Genomic DNA, 18,961 nt, shown 5'->3' on the forward strand with positions numbered 1-18,961 from the left:
TGCCTTAGTGATGAGTGGTGGAATGGTCTTAAAAATCTCCTATCCACTCCCACGCTTTGTAAAGAGTCGGTGTTGGGAAACCTCGGAAACCTAACCAGTCAGGAAGCAGACTGGTCCCGCGCATTGAGTCTTCTCCCTTCACACCGGAAGCGGGAGCAGGAGCCCCCTCCCCAGGCTCTGTCTCCTGTGCTATGTCAACAGAGACGCACCCTAGGAGAGCATCATGTTTCCATAGCAACCAATGACCCGGCGCAGAGGCCGGACCGGCGGGGCGGGGCTAGTCGGCGGGGGTGGGGCTGAGTCTGTCCCAGGCAGGGCGCCGGCGGCCCCGAATCACACCTGTCCACTCCGCGGACTGAGCTTGGGCGGCTGGCGGAGAGTTTGAGCCCCGGGTAGCCGGAGCTTCTAACCGGAATGGAGGAAGGAGACTTCTCAGGTTCATCCGTGCGATCTGAGGTGACGGATGGGCGGAACACCACGACAACGATAGAAACACGCACAACCTCTGAACTCCAACCGAAGCCCCTTGTGCTCAGGCTCCTGGAGGTGCAGAATGGTGATGAGGCCAAAGCGGTTGGGGAGGAAGGACAAGAAGAGAACAAGGAAGCGTCCAAGACTCACAAATCCCATGAGGCCTCCGCATCCTTCAAGTCCCACAACTCCAGTGATGCCCGCAAGGTCAAGGATCCTCCCCAGCCCCGCAAGGCCAATGATCCCCTGGAGTCCCGCAAGGCCAGTGATTTCCTGTCCCCCAAGGACAGTGAGCTCTTTCAGTCATCGGAGAGCGAGGAGGATGGAAAAGATGACTTGTTTCCCAACGCAGTGATTACGACCTCCCCATCTTTGTTGGCCAGATACCTACCGCGGCTCCAGCTGGCTTCTCTGAGAGGTAGGTTTAGCCCTGACCCCGACGAAATCCAGCCATCTAGAACTCGGGAGTCTGCGCTAAATTTCCGCGTGTTTAAAGGAACGTGACGCCACCTGCTGCTTTGCAGCAACCTCCCTTTGCACTTCAAGGAATCCAAAGGGAAATCGACACCCTAATAATGACAGAAGCCACCACACACTTCCACGATTGAACCTAATGCTTGACACATACTAGGCAGGCATTCTGGGCCAGAAGCCTTTCATAATTCTTCGGTTCAGTACACCATTGCATCCTGCTAGGTTACACCTTAAGGTTTGGGGGTTTTGTTTGTTTGTTTTAAATTTTTAAAAAGTTTATTTATACAGTGTTTTCCTCCTGCATATATTCCTGTATGCCAGGAGAAGACGCCAAAATAACATCACAGATGGTTGTGAGCCACCATGTGGTTGCTGGGAATTGAACTCAGGACCTCTGGAAGAGCAGTAAACTTGGCTTAACCACTGAGCCATCTCTCCAATCCTTTGGCTTGTCTTTTAATAATTACTCTTACTCCCCAACCAAAGATAGATCCTCAAAGGGAGGATGTTTTTATCAGTGTCTGGTGCACCGGCCCAGGGAAAATCAAACATTCAGGGAACAAATACTGAAAGAATGAATGGAACAGGTCACCATCTGGTCAGACCCTCTCAAACGTACAAGATAACAAGGCTGACAGGACTTGAATGGAAACACCCCCACTGTTACCACTTGAGCTCACATCTGCTTCACCAGAGGCCGTTTGCACTGGACCAGCAATCCCATGTACTCCCTGTGGATTGCTTGGCAGCTGGCCTCAGTTCTATGGTTTATCACCTCAGTCACCCCTTACTACATCTCCCACCACTTCACTGGCTCTCGCTGGCCACCATACTTCTGACAGATTTCCAACCTTGGTAAACCGCAGCACTCCATATACCCTGAGCCCTTCACTCTTGCTATAAGAAGTTACATCATTGTCCTGATTGGTTTTATTTCAACCTCATTACTACAAATTGTACTGGGTGCTTTCTGGGGTAAGTTTCCCCAGGCTTTGACATGACTAAATGTATTCTTAAAAATTTTTTTATTTTTTATATATATATATAAATATATATATATATCTTCAGACACACCAGAAGAGGGCATCAGATCCACCATGGTGAGCCACCATGTGGTTGCTGGCAATTGAACTCAGGACCTCTGGAAGAGCAGTCGATGCTTTTAACCTCTGAGCCACCTCTCCAGCCCCCAACTACATTCTCTACTCTCCACCAACCTTCAATGGAAATTGTACCTTATATTTTAAGGTACCTTATATTTTAAGGTACCTTATATTTTATGAAGAAATAGATGCAATTGGTCACGAACTCACTTGGTTACCACCAGTTTGTTGGCCTCCTGACATGAATACTCAGAGTCTGCCTTTTCTCATCTTTCAGGAGAGACTTGTGCTTGTCTTTGATGAAGCCACGTTCTCCTTCTATGCCTCAGATTCCACTGTTTCCTGAAGAACTCAGTCCTTACGTCTGTCCCCACTCCTCTCTAGTGTCAGGTTCTCCTTTTCTGATGAATCACTCATACTCTTAACACACTCTTATCTTGAAATAACCTTTGACCCTATGCCTTCTTAGCTCCTCCCCCCACCCACCCATCCACCCACACACACATCCTCGGAACATCCACTTCCTCCTCTTTTTTTTTTTTTAAATTATGTATACAGCAGCCTCCTGCAGCCCTCACTTCTTCCTCTTATTTCCCTCTTGGCTACCTGCATAGGTCTCTCTCATCTCTTATGTCATCAATACTGCTGCCATGTACCCCATCCCTGTCCTGTGTGGGGGGACCCTGAGTATCCCTAGGATACTGAGCTACTGGATTTATCATTTTGATGTCCTCATTGGAAGGTTTTGCTCCCTCCCCTGCCACCTTAGGTCTCTCCTTCCCTCCCCCCACCCCAGCTCCTTTCAAGTGCTCTGCCATTTCAGAATCGGTTTGCAGCGCACTCTCCAGCTGCATCCTATAATAGACTCTCAATTCTTTGTCTCCTTTTTCCAAAATTTACTCAACAAGCACCTTTATCCTACTGATTCTACTGCCCTCTGGTTATGTGCTGCCGCTCCCTGTGTTCTGTTCTCTCCTTACCTGACCCTCCACAGCCCATTTTGTCCCTAGGTCACATCTAGAAATGTGTTCTCTTTCTGAAAGTCCCAGGCTGCCCTTGACTGGGATTCTCCTGAATCCTCTTTGTGCTGGGATTACAGACATATGCTGCTACCCTTAGCTATTTCTTCTGGGGACAGACAGAGAATACGAGAGGAAGCTAGACAACTGTGTGGACTAGTCTCTAAACTCATGACCTTGAAACTTCAAGTGGTCCCCTTACAATCTCGAACTACATTTCTAAATGTCTCAGAAGTCATTGCCAATGTCCACTTTCCTTATTTCCCTCTATCCCTTTCTTTAACACTGCGTCAACAAACATAGGAAACTGAGGCTAGAGAGTGGGAAAGAGGGCTTGTTGTATAAGTATGGGGACCTGAGTTTGGATCTCAGCACCTATGTCATGAATGTGGCTTTCTCCCCCTGTAAACTGCAGTGCAGGGGCCAGATGGGGGAGACAGACAGAAGGATCCCCCTGTGTCAATGGAATACAGTGGAGAATGATCAAACCCAATACCCAGCCATCCTTGCCTGGCCTCCTTGAGCAAATGTATGTGCATTCACATGCACACATGTGCACACACACACACATAAACACACACACACAAACACACACCTCACACTCATATTGTTTTTTTCTTGACCACAATGCTGCACCTAAAGAAACCCCTTTCTCCAGTCACCAATGGATGAACTGTCATTACATCTATTAATGGCTATTTGATCTCATCCCATCTAACTTTAATTTTTAAAAATTATTATATGTGTATGGATGTATACAAACGATGCATATATGTGGGGGTGTGTGTGTACCATGGTGATAAGGTGGAGTCAGAGAACTATTTTTCAGAGTCTATCTTTATGTGGGTTCTGTCAGGCCACACACCAGCCCCATCTAACCTCTCTCTGCTGCTTCATTTGGTCCTCTCTTTCCTGGACCATCCCCATTGGGATACAAATATTATACAATTACTGTACCTGAGAACTATCACAGACCTTTCCTCATCCCTGAGGACCCTTCCCTTCCAGGTATTACTCTATGTCTCTGCTTGACTTCGAGGGGGACCCCCAAAAATCTTCAAAGTAGTTAACATGGTTGCTTAAAAGTCATGATTTCAGTGTCCTCTTTTTCCGTTCTTTTTAAGAACTAGTTAAATTAAGATTTCATTCCCTCCACTTAGCCCAGGTTGCTTTTGTTGAGGTCACAATGATCTCTTCCTGCCCAAAGCATAGGTGAACCCTTCATTTGACACATTTCCTTTTGTCTCAGGAACCTGTCTTGTTTCCCAGAATACCAGCATCCCTGTTATCCTACCTCATAAATTCTTCATGACTCTATTTCCTTTGCTTGCAGTCATCTCTTCCCAGCCTTTAGGTTGAAGCCATGGATGATGGCTTAGTCCTCTCAGATTCTTCTAGAACTCCCCTTTATTCTCTGCATGATGTCATCGGTTCCATGGCCACATTGCCAGTCACTTTTCAAATTACTTACAGCTTTAACTTCTTCTTAGAACTCAATTATCTAGCGTTCCTGCTTGACTACCCACAGGAAACAAGCTCAGTGTATCAAAAAAAAAACCTTGACAGCTCTAAACCACAAATAAATCCTAAACTATATATTATGACTCTTTATTAGTATAAAAATTAATATTGTATTTTATATCGTCTATTACATTTATTGTATTATTGTTTTTATGTCTTGCCTAGTCATCCACAATGGCTTTCAGGTGGCCGTGTGCTTTGGTTCTTAGCCCTACCCTTCAGTTCATCGTTCACACAGGGGTCAGGGCCGTCTTCTAAAATATATATTACATGCAGATTTCCTGCTCCTAACCACCCGAGAGGTAGTTCCTTCCTTATGTGGCTCAATAATCTAAAGTCTAATTAGAGGGTCTCCAAACCTCGATTGAGCTAGCCTAAACATTAACCTGATTTTGGCTTTTGAGATAAATTTCCATTAGTTTAGGCTGGCTTCAAATTCATTATGTAGCAGAGGGTGACCCTAAATTTCTAATCCTTGTGTCTCCTCCACAGTGCTTGGAATTACAGGCACAGGCTGCCGTACTTGGTTTATGCTGGGCTGGAGATGGAAGCCAGCGCTTTGTGTATGACTGATGAGAGATACAGCTCCAGCTCACTAACCTGACCTTGAACTTGACCTGGCATGTCCTTAACTTTAGGACTCTCATTCTCCCTCCTACCTCAGAATCACGTCACCTTTCTTTGGCTAGGACACTCTCAGATCAAGTATTTGGTCTCTCCTCATACCAAAAATAATAATCTTTGATCTGCTAATTAAAAAAAAAAAAAACCCACACATATCCAACTCTAATACGTGTCTCTGTGTTTAGTTCTTTACATCATTGCACTCTCATGAATGTAAAACTTAATTTTTGTTGGATGAAGATGCTCTTTATTGACTTCTGTGTCAATGAAATCCAACGGGTCCTTTTGTGTCCTGGGTGTTGTAAGAAGATTCGGGGTTAATACCTGTGAGGGATGGAGAACAGATTTTGGTACCAGATATGCGTACAGTAGACACTAGTGCGAGTATCAGTAGTGGCTTATTTAATCTCTTGGTAGCATTTTATACATTTGGTTATTCCCTTGAGACATAGACCTCCTCATGTCCTCTGGGACAGCACATCCTTGTGAGAACAGGACTTAGGATGGGGGTGGGGGAGAGAGTGTCCAGAAGGTCACATGATGAGCCCCAGGAAGTCTGAGTCTGAAGACCAACATCAGGGTGCGGACCTGAGTTGATTGCCCAGCCCATAAGCTTATTATATATAGTGTTTGAGCCAATCCCAAGCTCCTAAATCCTTGGCCAATCGTATCTCGCCACATCATTACAGCGCTCTAATGAAAGCCCTGACTAATACTTAGAGGGGGGGGGGAGTATCATCACCTGTGGGGACTTCCATGAAATCGGGGTGGAGGGAGGGACGCCCTGGCCTCCATTACTTTTTTGCTGTCTCACACCAGGAGCCATCTTAGCTAATGCCCTGTGCTGTAGATCAGGACTGTCCGAGGAGTTGCAGGAGCCTGTGGCGCCTTGCTCTCCATCTTGGTTTTTTCCTTCACAAGGTTGACCCCCACATCGGCGTCACACCCTAGTTTGTTCCTCGGGCTCATTCACTGAATGCCCCCTGCATTCCCAAATTTTAACAGATACCTTCTTGATGCTATGTCTTATCTGTTCACTTAAAATAAAAATCTTAGTATGTAACGGAGACTGACCAGATTTCATAATCCTCCTGCCTCAGCCTCCTGGGGGCTGATATTGCAAGTGTGTGCAAGTGTGTGTTGTTCCAAGTATAGTTTTTTTTTTTTTTTTTTTTTTCTGGTGTTGAAAATAGTATAAGGTGCCTCAGACCAAGCTTAGGTCATCAAGCTTACATCAGATAACAATATCTCATGAGCATCTCAGCAGATATTTTATTGTTTTATTTTGACATAGAGTCTTGCTGCATCACCCAGACATGCCTTGAACTTGTGATTCCTCTACCTGGGCCTCCCTAGTAACTAGGATTATAGACCCGTGTTACCAAGCCCAGCAACAAGCTTAATGTTTCATATTCTCACTCTACTCTCTCTCCCACAATTCCAACTCATATATTTAATAGCCTACTGGACATCCACTCAGATAGGATATTGGTATCTCTATTACAAAGTACAGTACTATTATTTTCAGTCATTGATTGTGTGTGTGTGTGTGTGTGTGTGCATGCGAGTGTGTGATGTATTATGCATATATACACAATGCATATTGTGTACGTGCCAAGGCACACATGGGGAGGGTCAGAAAACAACTCTGTGGAGTTGGTTCTCCCCTTCCACCGTTAGTGGGTTGCTTGGATCCAGGTCACACCATCGGGCTTGCATCTGGTGCAGATGGCTAACCTGCTGCACCATCTTGCCAGCTCCATAATGTGCTTCCTGATGGAGTCTTCCTTCCCTCTCACCCCGGTTCTTCCCTGTGTGCTTTTCATCTAAGACAGTAGCACCTGCTTGCTTGAGCTAAAACAGTTTCCTGCTCTTCCCAAGTTCCTCTTTTTTCCTCACTCACAAAAACAATCATTCACAGCAATGCTAACCACCCCCTCTCCAGGGCTAGCGTTATTTCTCACCTGGATTCCTACTGTGGCTTCCAGAATCATCATCTTATTTTTATCCTCATGCTCTGAAGTCCCGTTGCCACCCCAGCTAGAGTAGTTATTTAAAAACCTAAGTGTTGTTCCATTTTCTCAGTCATTCCTGTGGCTTCCAATTGCTCTGAGAGTCAACCTCACAGCTCCTCCAGCTCCCAGGCCCCACCCCATCCCCCACCCCATCCTCATCCCCCATTACCCTTCTCCCCCCATCCCTCCTCTCCACTCTTCACCCTGTGTAGCTTCCCTGTCCTGCTTCAGTGTCTGCCTCATGCTGTTCCCTGCTGGAGCCCTTGTCTGCCCCCATCATCTCACAGTCAGTGTGGTGGTTTGAATATGCTTGGCCCAGGGAGTGGCACTATTAGGAGGTGTGGCCTGGTTGGAGGAAGTGTGTCATTGTGGGGTTGGGCTTTGAGAGCTTCCTCCTAGCTGCCCGAGGATACCAGTTTTCTCCTGTTTGCCTTCAGAATAAGATGTAGAACTCTCAGCTCCTTCTCTTGCACCATATCTGCCTGGACGCTGCCATGCTTAATGGCATGATGATAATGGACTGAATCTCTGAACCTATAAGCCAGCCCCAGTTAAATGTCCTTTATAAGAGTTGCCTTGGTCCTGCTGTCAGTTTCTGGCATTTGGGTCACAGCCCACATTCTGTAAACGTTGGAAAGCTCTTGTGTGGGAAGGTTGCCTCTGTTCGTACCTGAAGCAGATTTTTAGAAATAGCTTGATGAGTCTCCATAGAGTTTCTGGATCAACTTAGAAAACACTTCCTTAGGCTCCTAGACTTTTCTTGTCAATTCCAAATAACAATTTTTGTTCATTCTTATTTTAACATTTGGAATTTGTATATGCCAAGTATATTTAGGTAATATTTACACAAAGTAGTATAGACATGAAGCTGTATTTAGCCAGAATTTTACCATGTCCCTGCTCACTCAGTAATAACTCTTCTACCCAATGAACACTGTCTGTACCTATTTAGAAGGTGCTCTGTTGTGCCTGATGTACAATGAAGAATAAGGCACCTATCGAGATTCAAAGTGTTAGAACATATAAAGGGCTTCATCTACCATCAGATCACCTAACCATATAGCTATGACTAAAATTTATTAAATACTATATTCACATATAGGCTCTGGGAGGTGGGTGAGTGGCTATAATGTAGATTCCATTTTTGAGCTCCTAGCTATGTGGTTAGGGAGATTGGGTGTGTCGGTAGCAATAGCATATCCTTAGCATAAAAGGAAAGAGGACTGGTGTGTCTCACAGGACAGTGACTTGACTTTTCTGAGTTAGCAGACCACATAGCCTCCTTTTAAATAGAAGAAAAGGTAAGAAAAAAAAGCACACCCCAAAAGTGTTCCTTAAAGCCAGTCACCTGAAACAATGGCCTGAGCCTGCAGTGGTTCTCAACCTGTGGGCCACCACCCCTTTGGGATCAAATGACCCTTTCACAGAGGGTGCATATCAGATGCCCTGCATATTAGATAATTAATTACATTACAATTCATAACAGTAGCAAAATTGCAGTTATGAAGTAGCAATTAAATGATTTTATGATTGTGAGTCTCCACAACATGAGAACTGTATTAAAGGGTCACAGCATTAGGAAGGCTGAGAACCACTGACCTAGAGTATTTAACGTGGATTTAGGGAAGTGCTTTAAATAACATCTCAGAAGAGTATAGTAGGAAGTCACAGTGAGTGAGACCTTTCTCCTGCTCTCAGTGCCAGGGATCAAACCCACAGCTGGGCTGTCTCCTCACATCCTCGGTTCTATAGGGCAGCACTCACTATGTAACTATGTAACTCATGCTGGCCTTCGGCTCCAGAGCCGGAGCCTTCTGTTCGTACCTCCTAAGTGCCGGGATTACAGGCGTGCACTGCCACACCTTGCCAAGAATTGTCTAAATTTAAAACACTTAAAACTCATGGCTCAACAGATGAAAGACACATCACTAGACCCGACAACCTAAACTCAATCCTCAAGACCCGCATGGTAGACGAAACCAACTCCAGCAAGCAGATGGTTTGTTTTAGTACACACACACACAGACTCACACACACAGTGTAAATGCAATTTAAAATCTTTTAAAACGAGTTTGAAGTTTGTAAGACTTTCACAGGTCCAAAGGCTAGAGTCATACAAAAAGTACACATCTCAGCACTGTTCTGTTCTCTCCCAACTCTTCTCTGACGTTTTTACAGGGAACCACTAGTTTGCATATCTTTATAGAAACACAAGAACATTCTGTGCAAGTGTAAGGGTGATTTCCCGTTTCTTCCTCCATAGTAGCGCAGTACATGATTCTGCATTCTTTCTTCCACTGGACAATATAGCATTTCTTTCTCTTTTTTTGAAAAAAAAAATGCATATCTGCCAGGTATAGAAGGCAGAGGCAGGTAGATCTCTGAGTTTGAGGACAGCCTGGTTTACAGAGTGAATTCTAGGACAGTGAGACCCTGTCCAAAACAAAACAAAAGCATGTCACATCCGTTGTCTGATCCCTCACTGCTTTCAGGACCCAGCAGAAAAAAAGTCACGTATGACAGACACCCACACAGAAGCCATTGTCGCAGGTCTAGAAGCAGAATACAATTAGTGATTAAGAAAATGCGCCACACGCTTGCCTGTCTCAGCGTCTTATTGCTGCAGTGAGACACTATGGCCAGAAAGCAAGCTGGGGAGGAAAGGGCTCAGCTCACACTTCCACGCTGCTGTTCATCGCTGAAGGAAGTCAGGACCGGAACTCATATGGAGCAGGAGCTGATGCAGAGGCCATGGAGGAGTGCTGCTCACTGGATTGTTCCTCATGGCTTGCTCGACCTTCTTATAGAACCCAGGACCATCAGCCCAGGGATGGCACCACCCACAGCAGGTGAGGCCCTCGCCCATTGATCATTAATTGCTATATGGGGAGGCATTTCCTCAACGGAGGCTCCCTCCTCTCTGATGACTCTAGCTTGTGTCAAGTTGACACATAAACCCAGCCAGTTCAATGCCCAAAGGAGGCGATGCTTTTATTGTGGTTCCTCTTCCCAGGTGACTCTAGGTTTGTGTCCAGTTGACAGCTGAGCCTAATTGTGAGCACGGACATATATGTATTGCCACCAACTTATGTGCTATGCCGTCCACTCCTTTGAAGCTACTTACATGAATACACACAGGAATGCACCACAAAGAGATGTATCTGTTTTTAGAAATTAACAATTAACTGGAGGGAGGCAAGCACTGGTGGAGAAAGGAAAATAAAACAAACAAAAGCATAAGTAGCGAAGCCCAGCACAGTGTCATCTGGAACATTCTACCGCTGCAGGCACATACACAGCTTTCGAAAATACAGAAATCCCTTCTGTTCCTGGCACTTAGCAAATTTTCTTGGTAGAGTTCTTCCTTGCCTTGCCCTCCCTCACTGGTATGGATTTCTTAGAAGGCAGGCAGGGCCAGATGAAAATTTCTCCCATGTTGACATTTCATCTTCATTACCTTTAGCAAGGAATGACTGGGTCCCAAGTATTCGAGGGCCCGGAAGGCTCCCTCCAGAAGGTGGCAGTCTTGTCCACCGATGCCTCAGAGTCCCACACCATCGGCCTGTTGGCCAGCTGTAGAGACTATGCTAAAAACAATGGGGTTTGGTTCTATGAGGTAAAATTGAAACCTGGAGAGGGTATGATGGAAGCTGTACTGTTCTGATGGTCTCTGGGAGGAGGAAGAGCTCAGCCATCTTGCTCCAGATCCTTCAGCTGCACCTTGCTAGATCCCATAGAGCAGAAGCAAGCTCTCTCCAGGGTTGGAGGTCATCTGACTGAATCACAAAGCCCACAGGCCTTCCTCCTTGCTGTTTTCAGCCATGCTGTCCCCATGGCATTGCTGTGCCTATGACCCAATGACCCATGTCCTCCACAGGGCTTTTAGACTTTCTCTCCTGTAATGCTTTCTTAGAATTAATTCATCTTCTTCCACATCAGCAGGTATCTGGTACCTTCTCATCCACATTTCCTTCACACATCCCCCCCACCCCCCAACACACAGTTCAAGTATCAATTTCTCTAAAAGGATATTCCCAAACCATTCTTCCTAAAGTAGGCAACATCTTCTGCCCACCCAGCACATCATACGCATTCATCACTATCCTGGACCTAATTACTTGATTCTTGTCCATCTTTCTCTCTAGTGTATTAATCTACGTGAAGATGAGGCAGGGACTTTAGACTCCTGGGTTTTTTCTACTCGAAAGCTTGGAACAAGTGGATGAATGGAATATTTTATACGAATATTTCTGTTACCCTCTAGATTCAGGTGTCCATGGGGTGTTCTAAATATTTGACAGCATTTTGTTGTATCTTGAAGACAATCCGTTAGAGGAAGCACTATCTATGTGTCCACTTTACAGATGAACTAATTGGGACACAGGAGTTAAATGACTAACCAGAGGTCATGCACACAGTAACAGCGGATATTAAGCAGGGTAGTAAAACCCCATAGCCTTCTCTTCATCGTAACCATATTCTCTTCCTCACTTCATGGGGAAGTCCTAGGAGTGACCTAAGAGTAAAGATGACAGAGGATGAGCAGAAAGAGCCCGGCCTTATGCCATTGTAAGTGCTCAGTGTCATGGTTAGTGATAGTGAATCATGCCTAGTGCTTCCTTCCAGGAGTGGGACTTCTGCTTGACTGTGTGGTGTAAGGGTAGCAAGTAGAGTATTTCCTAAGTCATGTATAGGGTAAGAGAAATAAGAAGACACACAAAGCTGGAGCAGACTCTACAGCGCTGGTTCTCAGCCTCCCAATGCTGTGACCCTTTCATACAGTTCCTCATGTGGTGAACCCCAACCGTAAAATTATTTTCATTGCTACTTCATAACTGCAATTTTGTTACCATTATGAATTATGATGTAAATATCTGATGTGCAGAATGTCTGATATGCCATCCCTGTAAAAGGGTCATTCGACCCTAGGAATTGACTCCCACAAGTTGAGAACTGCTACTCCGAAGAGTCCAGACAAGTGATGTGGGATTCTGCTTGATCCCAAGTAGTCACTCTACTCCTTCCCCTGTCTGTCTCTGTCTGTCTGTCTGTCTGTCTGTCTGTCTCTGTCCCTGTCTCTCCCTCCTTCCTCCTTTCTTCTTTCTTTTAGTCTTCTTTTCCTCCTCCTCTTCTTCCTCCTCTTCCCTTCCTCTCTTCCTCCCTCCATTCTTCCCTCCCTCCCTCTCTCCCTCCCTCCCTCCCTCTCTCCCTCCCTCCCTCCCTCCCTCCCTGCCTCCCTCATTCCTTCTCTGTCTTTAGATTTTTGGTTTACAGATAAGGAATCTGAGACCTAGTACTTGGGACCAGCTTTCAAATCTGTACAAACACTTGTATTGACTGAGAGGACCGGCCTTGTGTGGGAGAAAGCCAAGAAAAGTGAGATGTTTCAGAGGCCGGGACCCATACTTTATTTGTGCTTCAAGTCGGCAAGCAAGAGGACAGACTGGATGCGTGAAGTCTTCCCTGCTGTTCCCAAAGAAACCCTGCTGCCCTTGAGTTATGGGGTTCTAGCTTAAGCATTCAGTTCTGAGAGGAGAAAGTCGGATACCATGGGAGAGAGCACTGAACCCACGAAGCAGGGAATAGGAATTTACTTTTGGCCTTAAATTTTTCTGTCTAAGGAGTGAGGTGGGTAGACTGGGGACCTTTATGGGGACCTTTTTTTTAAAATTTGTAGTATATGTATACACACACACACACACACACACACACACACACACACACACACACACGTTTTTGAGACAGAGTTTCTCTGTGTAGCCCTGACTGTCCTGGAACTAACTCACTTTGTAGATCAAACTCAGAGATTCACCTGCCTCTGCCTCTCGAGGACTGGGCTTACCACCTGGCCTATTTATTTATTTATTTGAATTTTTTCAAGACAACGTTCCTCATTTAGCTCTGGCTGTCCTGGAACTCACTCTGTAGACAAGTCTAGTTTCAAACTCACAAAGATCTGCCTGCTTCTGCCTCTTGAGTGCCGGAGTTAAAGGCATGCATCACCACTACGTGGCTTGGCTTGTTAATCACTGACTTACTTATTTAGTTTTTGGTGTTGTTTTATTTTTTAAGATAAAGTCTCACTACTAACTCAGACTAACCTCAAACTGGAACTCCTCCTGCCCCAGCCTCTTGAGTGGATACTTCAGGTGACCTATTTGATTTATTACTTAATTGAGGCCTTGCAGGGAGTTGTTTCCTCTGTACACACTGCTGCCAAAGTGTGTTGCCTATTTAAATATATAAGCTTTTAGAAACAAAATAGGCAAATGAATATTCATAATTGTCTTGATTTAGCTGTGCACATGAGACTAATGAGTAACATCATTAGAATTATTTTTCTTTTCCTGCTTTTTAAAAAAAAAAAAAAAATCCATCACCAGCCATAAGTTTCCTTGTTTGGAATTAGTTTTTGAAGCATTCAGACAATCATGCAGTGTGTGATACTCACGTTCACCTGCTACTGTCTCCTTCCATGAAGTACATGAACTCCGTGAGTGTAGGACAGGGACTTGTGGCCCCTGATTCATCTCTTTCCTAACTTCATGTCCTATTTTTCAAAATTGTTATCAATAAACCAGAGTCTACTTTGCTCATGGCCATGCCATCTACCAGCTTTCAGTCCCCAACTGCAGAATGATTACCACTCCATCAACTTCTGGTATCTTCTCTAATAGGGGTGGATTTGAGGCTCCTCCCCCATCCATGATGGGATTTTGACCGACTTGATGTGTTGGTCTGTGCCTGTACCCACAGCTGCTGAGTTGGTGTGTGAGATAGCTCTGTTCTATCCAGAAGCCAGCACATACCATCTCTCTACCCTGACTGCTCTTAATGTTCTTCCTGGGTGTTGGATAAACCAACCTACAACTGTTCAGTTACTTACATCTGTCCCTTTGACTAGTTTTAACTCTTTGTTTTAGTGTTCACCTACCACAAAAAGAAGCTTCTTGAACCAGTCTGACCATTTAACAAAACAAATGGTAGGTTCCCCTCGTGCCTAGGATCTTATGAGCTATGGGCTTTTGACCATGCTTATAGTATCAAGCGTGAAATAATTCCTATAGAAAAGGCTTCATATCCTCAGAGAGCAGCTGGCTCCTTCCATAACTATCAGGCCACTATTGCACTAGTGGGCGTGTATTGCCTGGCAGCTTGGAATTGTAGACCAGGCAGGGCTCAAAAAATATTTCTTATTTCTAGTATTTCATTTCAAAAGTTTTTTATTCTGCTCTTTTGTTAACAACCCTAGTGTCACTCTGAAAAGTTGAACACACTTTTTCAGGTCTTGGTTTGGGGATTTATGTTTGTTTGTTTTTAAAGAAATCCTTAAATACACAAAATAGTGTTATTAAAAAAACTTGTGCCAGGCAGTGGTGGCACACGCCTTTAATCCCAGCACTTGGGAGGCAGAGGCAGGTGGATTTCTGAGTTCGAGGCCAGCCTGGTCTACAGAGTGGAGTTCCAGGACAGCCAGGACTACACAGAGAAACTCTGTCTCAAAAAACCAAAAAAAAAAAAAAAAAACCCAAAAAACAAAAAAAAAAAACAAAAACAAAAACAAAAACAAAACAAAACCAACCAAAAAAACAAAACAAAACAAAACAAAACAAACAAAAAACAAATACATTAGGGAAGAATGAGCTGGGAATATCCTCGATGTTCTGAGTTTAATCTCATTTCACGAACTACCTCAAGAGTAACTTTTTGGAGCTGGAGAGGTGACTCATGCTCTTCCAGAGGACGGGAATTAGGATACCAGGGCCCAGCACCCAGGGCCAGCAAACCCTCAACTCGTGACTTGCCCTGGGCACCCCACACCCACTTCTGGCCTCTTTAGGCGTTTACACACTCACTTGCCCCATATAGATTAGAAAGTAAACTTTGAAGAAGAAACATAGAAATTCTGTTCACCTTTCCATGGTCAACACTACTTTAATCTGTGCCCTGCATGACGCCTTTAAGATCTCATAGGGCAAATTTTATGATGTCAGTGTCAATACTTGACCAACGGAAGGCGCTACCCAAACAAGCCCCGCCTTGCTCCCACCTCCTTCCCACCTCCTTCCTCCCTTGCTACCACAACCTCCCCGTCCCCCCACCCCCACCCCCCACCTCCCCCGACCCTGAGGCAGGGCACGACCTTAGACCTGCGCCTATGAAGTCACTGTGGGTGTCCTCTACCTGGCCGACACTGCTTGCTGCAGACAGAGATAGCTAAGCTCCACCACTCACAGCTTCTGGAGGCCCATGGCCAGGCGCCTCGGATGTTCAACAGTACCATCCTTCTCCATAAGAGCGTCCTTACCAAACAGTGCCAGCACATCTCAGACAAGGGAAGAGTCAACGCACCAGAGGCCACGGAGCCTCTCCTGTGTGCATGGAAGGAAAACGTAGAAAACCAAGACATTCACACAGACCTGCCCAGCAAAGTCCACAAACCGGTACAACCCTTGAACATCCTCCCGATTGTTTGAACTTTGATGATGTATGAGTTGTGGGTGGGCATTCAAATTAGGGCAAGGAGTGGGGTGTATGATCAAAATACAGTGTATACATGTACATAATTCTCAAAGAACTAGTAACATTATGTTATGAAAAAAAATCTGTCTATGAAGGAATAAAAACAAGAAATAAAACTGGTGAAGCCCTTGCAGCCCTCCAAAAGTCACCCCCATTTTAACGCAATAGTTCCCCTCTTGTCCGTAGGGAAGACATCCTAAGACATTCTCCAAGTGCCCGAGAGCAGACATTGTACTCAGTTGATGTACAGTATGGTTTTTAAAATTTATAATACCTATGATGAAGCCTGACTTAAATAAATTAGGTGTAATATGAGATTAAAACGAGAGTCTTACTGAACAATTGTAACGTGTTATAATGAAAGTTGTTTAAAATGTATGACTTGCTTACTTCTAGAAGTTTCTACTTAATATTTTCAGGCTTCGGTTGACCAGAAACCACCAAAAAACCAAATCAGGAATAAAGGGAATTTCTGTGTGAAGGAAAGCTAGTGTTTGTAGGGGCAGAATGTTGCATATGACACTGTGATGGGCGTTTCCATGTATTCTCTGGTTCTGTTTTAGTTTTTTTCTTCTCCCACTAGTGTTTGCCTCCCTCCTTAAATTATTAATTTTAAAAATAGAACATCTCTGTGGTATTTTCCTGTGTGTATTCATATAAGCATCCTCAAAAGTGTGGAAAACATATACACCTAAGTCAACGGAAATAAAAAGAAGGGCATGTTCACAATTCCATTTACAGTGCATTCTTTACTTTTTTAAGCTGTAGAAATTTAAACAGCATCTTCACTTACAAGTTTTGGAATGAACTATGGCTTCCATTTGCTGGATATTTACTGTTTAGGCGTGGTACAGCTCTTCTTGCATACAGTCTTATTTAACCTTCACTTACCTTGTGGACCTACTTCACCAAGTTACAGAGAGCAGGAGTCCACATGCTCAAGGTCAAAGCCTAGAGGCAGGCTTGGTTTCAGGCAGTCTGACTCCATAGCCATTGCTTTTAGCTATAACACAATGCTGTAAGAATCCCCAAGTCTATGGCCTTCAAAAATGCTGACACCTTTGTCCCATCACCAGAGATTGTGATTTAATTGATCTGAGATGTGGACTGAGACCCGGGACTTTTAAATAATCCCTCAGGTGAGTCTGATCTACAGACCACGTTGGAAATGATATAGTGGTGTTTTGCTTGGGACACTGCCTACCACTGGCCACTGCAGAGCTAGTCCATCCTGCCAGTGAACGAGGTAACCTTAAGGGAGTCCTTTACGAAAAGTGAAGCTCATTGAGAGACATAGCGTGAACGAGTAACGGTTTTGTTATGTGCTCCTGTGAACTGTATCTACAGATAATCCTTTAGGATGGAGTCAGCATTAAACTGGCATTGACCCGAGTGTCTGAAACTGAGAACCAGTTAGTAGCATAGGAAAAGCCCACAGGATGAGAGCCGCAGCTTCCGTGAATGGCAGCATCACGACTGTGTCGTAAAGCACCCTCTCCCTCTCCTTAGGTCAGAATGAGCCTAGCCTTAAAAGAAAAACCAGAAATGCCTGAGCGCCAGGGCCTGCCCCAGCCTTCATTGGAACAGGAACGGTACCAGGTGGGACACAGTGACAGACACAGGCCACAGACTGATGAACCCTGGCCTGATAATCTTACTATTTGTGCTTTAATAAGTGCTGATTTCTTTTCCCTTGGGTTCAAGGACCTTTTCTGTCCGGGCAAGAGGCTTGGAATTCTAACTCTTCATGAACCAGAGAGAAAACAAAGGAAAATTAAAAAAAAAAAAAAAAAAAAAAAAAGAAAGAAAGAAAGAAAAATCTTTTACACAGGCAACACATACAGACATATATACACATACTCTGGTCAGGGCTGACTGCTTGTCTCATCAACTCCACAAGTATTCATGCATACTTACGTACATGCACATATACCTACACACATATGTGTATACATACATATAGACAGACAGACATACACATGTGTACATTTGGTAGGTGGGGCTGATCCCCAAATGCCACACTTTAGTTCTTCTTTCTGGTCTTTTTTGTACCTTCTTAGACAAAAGTTCTTTAGAAAATTACCTCATAGATAAAATGTTACATAAAAGGGGAGTTACAGAAGGATTTCCATAGTAAGTTCAAAGCAGTGCTTCATTCTGTGAGGTCATTATAAGTTCACAGCCACAGTTTCACATGACCTTGCTTTATCACAGTGCACACCTGTGGCTCCATCATCCTTGGATCTAACCTAGAGTGAATGTATTTTCCTTGATCACAAGTTGGTCCCAAGCCCATTTGGCCTCTTAGTGTAATTATGAAAATTCACTATATTTCTTATTATGCAGCCTTTATTTGCTATTCTATGAGGAGTGGACACATTCTATTCTTGATTCTAACTTTATTATATCTTTCTGGCAAAACAACTAAAACCACCTCTTAAAACTTTCTTCCTAAAATTATTTTAGTTAAATCAGGAAATTCTATAAAATCATTAATTCATCTAAACAGCATTAATTCATCTTTATGTTGATCTTCAAGAAATCTGCCCAACTGGGTGGGCTGATGCCCAGGGATCATTATACTATGTAATAGTGATAGGAAAAAAGGCATATCAGCAGCGAGAAGCCATCCTTGGTGTCTTGGGACCTTGCCTCTCAGAGCTCACCCAATGTAGGCCTTGCATATGGGCCACCTCCAGGAAAGCCACCTGCTAGCCTCAGCCTCACCTACATGGCTCCTGACACTGAGTCTCATCTTTCTAGTTTACCAAGGATCTCCTCCACCAGGCTGCCACTGAGAGGACAGGTACTTTGACCTCCTCTGTTCTCTCCACATCCATCATACTTGCACATAAAAGCCAAAGCTGCAGTTGGCTGGAGCTTTCCTCTTTCACTCTTTCACAGTGATCTAATAGAGCCTTGGGTACACTAAAGTTGTAACTAGTAATTTAAATTACCATTCATATATACAAGGTGCTTTACATGCATGCACACCCATCAATTACTATGTATTATCTATGTCTGTCTGTCTGTCTGTCTGTCTGTCTACCTATCTATCTTTGATTTTTACACAGATCAAATTTACATGGATCTTTACATAAATTTTTACACAGATTTATTACCCTCCAGTATGAAAGACAGAAACTGAATCTTGCAACTTAATCTGATTGCTTAAGATCATGTAGTTGAACAACCAACAAAGCTGGCGTTG

General features: G+C 44.3%; 1 protein-coding gene across 2 annotated transcripts in view; it reads left to right on the top strand.

Annotated features, from left to right (window-relative positions):
- Window positions 1-285: 285 nt before the first annotated feature.
- Window positions 286-18,961, top strand: part of Spmap2l (sperm microtubule associated protein 2 like) — a 41,569-nt gene continuing 22,893 nt past the window's right edge. The window contains exon 1 of one of the 2 annotated variants that reach the window (XM_034508701.2): window positions 286-889. In XM_034508701.2, the coding sequence (XP_034364592.1) occupies window positions 415-889 (475 nt within the window). In that variant the 5' untranslated portion in view covers window positions 286-414. Of the gene's footprint in view, window positions 890-15,432; window positions 15,672-18,961 lie in introns of those variants that run through there. The other variant, XM_076938703.1, reaches the window with a different exon arrangement.

Source organism: Arvicanthis niloticus, chromosome 7 (genome assembly GCF_011762505.2).
Source record: "Arvicanthis niloticus isolate mArvNil1 chromosome 7, mArvNil1.pat.X, whole genome shotgun sequence".
In the NCBI taxonomy this organism is placed as follows: domain Eukaryota; kingdom Metazoa; phylum Chordata; class Mammalia; order Rodentia; family Muridae; genus Arvicanthis; species Arvicanthis niloticus.